Source organism: Mus pahari, chromosome 1, assembly GCF_900095145.1.
Source record: "Mus pahari chromosome 1, PAHARI_EIJ_v1.1, whole genome shotgun sequence".
Taxonomy (NCBI): Eukaryota; Metazoa; Chordata; class Mammalia; order Rodentia; family Muridae; genus Mus; species Mus pahari.
In genome coordinates, this window is record NC_034590.1 from 124,231,648 (window position 1) to 124,236,831 (window position 5,184).

Genomic DNA, 5,184 nt, shown 5'->3' on the forward strand with positions numbered 1-5,184 from the left:
TATTGCATACACCAGCAAGATTTTGCTGAAAGGACCCTGATATAGCTGTCTTTTGTGAGGCGATGCCAGTGCCTGGCAAAAACAGTAGTGGATGCTCACAGTCAGCTATTGGATGGAACACAGGGCCCCAATAAAAGAGCTAGAGAACGTACTGAAGGAGCTGAAGGGGTCTGCAACCCTATAGGTGGCACAACAATACGAACTAACCAGCACCCCTAGAGCTCGTGTCTCTAGCTGCATATGTAGCAGAAGATGGTCTAGTTGTCATCATTGGGATGAGAGGCCCCTTGGTCTTGCAAACTTTATATGTCCCAGTACAGGGGAACACCATGGCCAAGAAGGGGAAGTGGGTGGGAAGAGGAGGGGGGTTGGGTATAAGGGACTTTGGAGATAGATTTTAAAATGCAAATGAATAAATACCTAATAAAAATTGGAAAAAATTTATAAGAAAAACAATGTATCCACATTTGTTGTTTGTAAGACTAAAATTTTATTAGAACAATCAGAACTCTGTCATAGAATAACAAGCCATATTTTATTCATGCCCATTTTCCTATATGTGCAGACATTGAAGCAAAGTCTAACATCATAGTTTTATTTCAGGACTTGGTTGCTTTTTTACTTCTAGAATGTGGCCCACAAAAGTGTGTGGTCTGCCTGTCTTCCAGTTAGACAATGCCAGCTAGCCATCTGTCCTGGCAGCTCTGAAGAGAGATGCTTCCACAGCCAGTTTGCAAAGGTTCCAAGGCATGATTGTGAGTGACTGCTGTGGCTATTCCTGTGCTTGTGGGAAGAGGGGCCAGTAAGCAGTATGTAACCATACTTTTGGCGACTTTATTGGGTTCTTTCCCCTCCCACTCTCCTCCATCCTTTCCAAAACCCCAACTCTAGGTAGGAAAGAAAGAAGTTTAGAGGGGGAAAGGGGTGTCAATATTGTTAAACTGCTTCCTGCTGATTATGGGTGTCGCGTTTCTTGGGGCAAGTCCAATCTTCATCTGCAGGATATTGCCACCAGCAACCAGGGAACCTGCAAACAACAAACAGGCAATGGCCACCATCAACATCAGCAGCAGGGAGCAACAGCTGCCAACCCCTCTCAAATCCTCTCTGGAGTCCCTAAAAATTGAAACATAAACTCTTCTGTTTGCAAAATCACACCCATGCCAGAGCAGGAGAAAAAGTATAGTTAGTTGCTATGAACAACCTGATGTACCCCAATAGCCCACATCTGGGATTAAAACAAAAATATATTCAGATAACATATCAGTATTTTTAAAGAATCCCAAATTCTCACTACAGCAGTACTGTGCATGGGCTTTTACAGCATTAAAAAGAGCAGGAAGCATGAGAAAGTGAGGTTGGAATGAAAGCAGGGAAGCTCAGGAAGATTTTGCTTATAACATACATGGGGTGTAGAGAGCATCATATATGCAAGCAGGATGGCTCCCCTGCTGAGTTTTTCATCAAGGGGGTGGGGACAAACCAATTCTGTGAACACTGGTTAGTAAGTGATTACTCTTTTGTGTGGTTGACCAAAAATTATTTGAGCCTTACATTTGTCCATTGATTTTGTAATTAAAACTGCTTGCTCATTCATGCCTTGAGAATGTTATGATATGTGCTTATTATCTTCTTTTACTTTGCAGAGCCCTAGGGTAGGATGCAAGCTGTCACATTTTGTGACAAGTGCCTTTACCACTGAACTATCTCATCTGTCAATTTGTTTTTTAGTCCACTACAATCATTGCATCACTCAATCATTGCCCAGAAACATAGAACAGTATAATGGAGAATGTCAGACATATACAGGTATGTCCTAGAGTTTTAGGTGCAGTGAATCACTGTAATATTGATTATGTGGTGACTTTTAGTGCCATGAGTCTTCATAGAGCAAACTTGACCAGATGCCAGAAATATCAAAATAAATTTGATGGTTTGATCCAATTGGCTATGTCAAAGCAGGGCAAACTGGGTTTAGTGTAGGACAGTAAGAAATTGCAGGGTCCCTCATGTTTTTCAGATCTGGTTATTGGCCATGTCTTTTCTAGATGCCAGTAAGAAGCCATCACCGTACTATTTAAATGGCAATTTCTTGCCATCATTCTTCATGATTCAAACCACTTCCTTTTCTCTTAGGATATGGTTGATGGATGCAAGTATATGACTCCAAATTTACTAATTCTTAACATCAATTTCCTTAGAAAGAAGCCTGTCATTTCATTTTTATATATTTTTTAGAAGATGCAGTCAAGGCAATGCATAACTCTATTTCTTATGAACAGGAAGTCCTATCAGATCCTTCTTATCTGTTTAGAAACACAAAACAGTGTATGGTCATGATGTAGTTTGTAGGACACTATGTTATGATTCTTGTTTTCACAAGGATTTTAGATCCTGTGTGGGGAATCTTCTCTATGGGCATAGTTCTATAAATCAGCAGTCTCCAGATTTGCCCATAATGTTTCTACACTTGATGTTTCTCAAATGCCTGTTCATAGGACAATGAATAATAAGATACTCATTGTGTAACATGTAAACTATAACCTTATGGATCTTAAAGGTGTTTCCATGCATCAAATCAGTTAGTTCATGCAGGAATATTTTCTGCTTCAAAGGAAAATATTTTTCTCCAAAAGCCCATGAATTTTGTTACATTCCAGCCATGTGCATATTATTGTGGGCAACAGCAGCTCTGGCAGAACATAGACATTAAAAATTTCAGATTCTGTGTCCTTAGCTGCAGATTGTCTTTTTCTGCAACCTCTTCATAGCATCTTTGATTTCTCTGTTCCTCAGACTGTATATCGAAGGGTTCAACATGGGAATTGCCACAGTGTAGAAAACAGATGCAAATCTGTCAGAACTGGAGGAGCCACCAGAACTTGAACTCAAATAGACAAAGATACTGGAGGTGAAGAATAGGGAAACAGCTGTCAGGTGAGAAGTACAGGTGGTGAATATCTTGGATCTGCCCTTAGCTGAAGTGATCTTCAGGACTGACAAGACAATATAGCCATAAGATACGATAACTAACACATTCACAAATCTAAAGATCATTGTTAATATGGCAGTCAGGACTTGTACAAAGAAAGAATCTGTGCAGGATAGAACTAACAACTGTGGCATGTCACAGGAGAAGTGCTTGATGACATTAGTTCCACAGAAGTAGAGATGAAGCAAAGCAAACAACTGAAGTAAAGAAGCAGTGAGCCCAGAGAGATAGGATGCCAGCACCATCAGTATACAAAGAGTGGGTGACATGATTGATTCATACAGAAGAGGGTTACACATGGCAGCATACCTGTCATAGGCCATGGCTGTCATGAGACAAGACTCACTCAGCCCCATGGTGGAAAAGATGGAATTCTGAACAATGCAGCCCACAAAGCTGATAGTTTGCATTTCCTGGAAAAAGTTTGGGAGTATTTTTGGCACAGTGCTGGTAACATAGCAAAGATCTACGATGGACAGGTTACACAGGAAGAAATACATGGGAGTGTGGAGGTGTGAATCCATTCTTATTAACACAATGAGGGACAGATTCCAGGTCAGAGTTGTAATGTAGATGAGCAGAAATGTGACAAAGAGCAGTATTATTATTCTGAATAAATCTGTGAATCCCAAAAGGATGAATTGTGTGATCTCGGTGCTGTTTACCCTGGCAATCATTTCCCTGATGTTCCTAAGATCAAAATGGAGACACGAAAGTACATAGTTGACCAGGGCAAAATCATAGCATTACAATTTTCACACTATATATCTTTCTCCTATGGTCCCAGAAAAACATGAAATGCTTCATTGTCCCATTGAAAAAACCAGTCATTCTTCTCAAATTTTCAAGAAGACACTGAGAGGAGTTGGGAAAAATGGGGGAATCTGATCAAAGTGCATTGTGTCAAAATTTTAAAGAATTAAAATAAATGAGAAATAGAGACAGACATGGCTGTCCATACCTTTAATTCCAGCACTCAGGAGGCAAAACAAGACACATCTCTGAGTCTAGCTTGGTCTACATAGTGAGTTCTAGGTCAGCCAACACTCTATAATAAAACCGTGTCTCAAATAAAAAAGAAAGATTTATTCTAATAGCAAAACATATGAAATAATTTAGCACATTTATAATAATTTCTGAAGTCCTTTGGAGGTATATTTAAGTCTCCAAACTGGAAAATACTATAATGTATGATTCTGCTATATTTGTTGGAGTGAGACCATGTACATAAGTTTACCTCAGCAGTCTTTACAGAAAGCACTCCAAAGGAGTTGAGTATACTTCACTATTTTGTGTCCCTGATTATCTTAATGTCAGCACATGTTGCTTCTTGAGTAATTGCATGAGATATGGCAAAGAGTTGAGAGTTTAGAGTGTTCCTAATGACCACACCACCCAAAAAATGAGAATAATAAAAATCCTCAAATTAAATCTTTATAGAGACAGCTATGATTGAAAATGGAGGCCAGTATTCAGCACCCAACCAGGTTCATAGGTCTGTTCACTAAATGATGGTTATCATTATTGAGAGCTGATGATCATTTGTGAATGAGAGCTGTGTCTAGGAATAGAAATGCTAATGTTATATTTATTTCTTTTTGAGAAATTGAGAGCTCTCTTATCAGCCCCATGGACAGTGTGGCACACCTGCTCTAGGTAGAGGCCTTTTAAGAGCCTTATCTGTGAAAGTGAAACTTCTTTGGGTCATGAAGACATGTACCCTCTTAATTATCTCTTTATTAGTTTTTTTGACATTGCATGTAAAAGATCACAGGGGAGCCAACATCATAATGGGATTGACTTTGATGGAGAAAAATGATCAAAGTAAATATATTATTTCCAGAACCATAGATGTATAATTTTTTAAATATAATTCCTGAGTTTTCACTATTGGTAAAGCCTGTTGTCTATACTCCATGATCACGTTGCCCTACTTTGAGATGAAATGGATAGTCAGTGATAATAGATGAAATGTTTTTTAAAGTTGAATAAAGTGCTTGTACTTTCAGATGCCGCTACTATAGTCATTGATAATTCATCATTCTTAGCATAGTGGACATGAGACCAAAGAGCAAATGAATACTGTGGAGATATAAGTATTGGCAAAATATTTCTATATACCAATATTAGTATTTTAAATTAATAGGGAAAGGAAAAAACTCTTCCACAAATCCTATGTAAGAACTTACTAG

At 38.7% G+C, this 5,184-nt stretch overlaps 1 protein-coding gene across 1 annotated transcript; it reads right to left on the reverse strand.

Moving 5' to 3' along the window:
• Positions 1 to 2,733: 2,733 nt before the first annotated feature.
• Positions 2,734 to 3,669, reverse strand: LOC110334477 (olfactory receptor 5AN1-like). The gene has a single exon (XM_021216197.1). It carries the CDS (start codon positions 3,667 to 3,669, stop codon positions 2,734 to 2,736), a length of 936 nt encoding a protein of 311 aa, XP_021071856.1.
• Positions 3,670 to 5,184: the final 1,515 nt, after the last annotated feature.

What these genes read in the sequence shown, in the direction of transcription:
- LOC110334477 (XM_021216197.1), bottom strand. Translation starts at nt 3,669, where the DNA reads ATGATTGCCAGGGTAAACAGCACCGAGATCACACAATTCATCCTTTTG.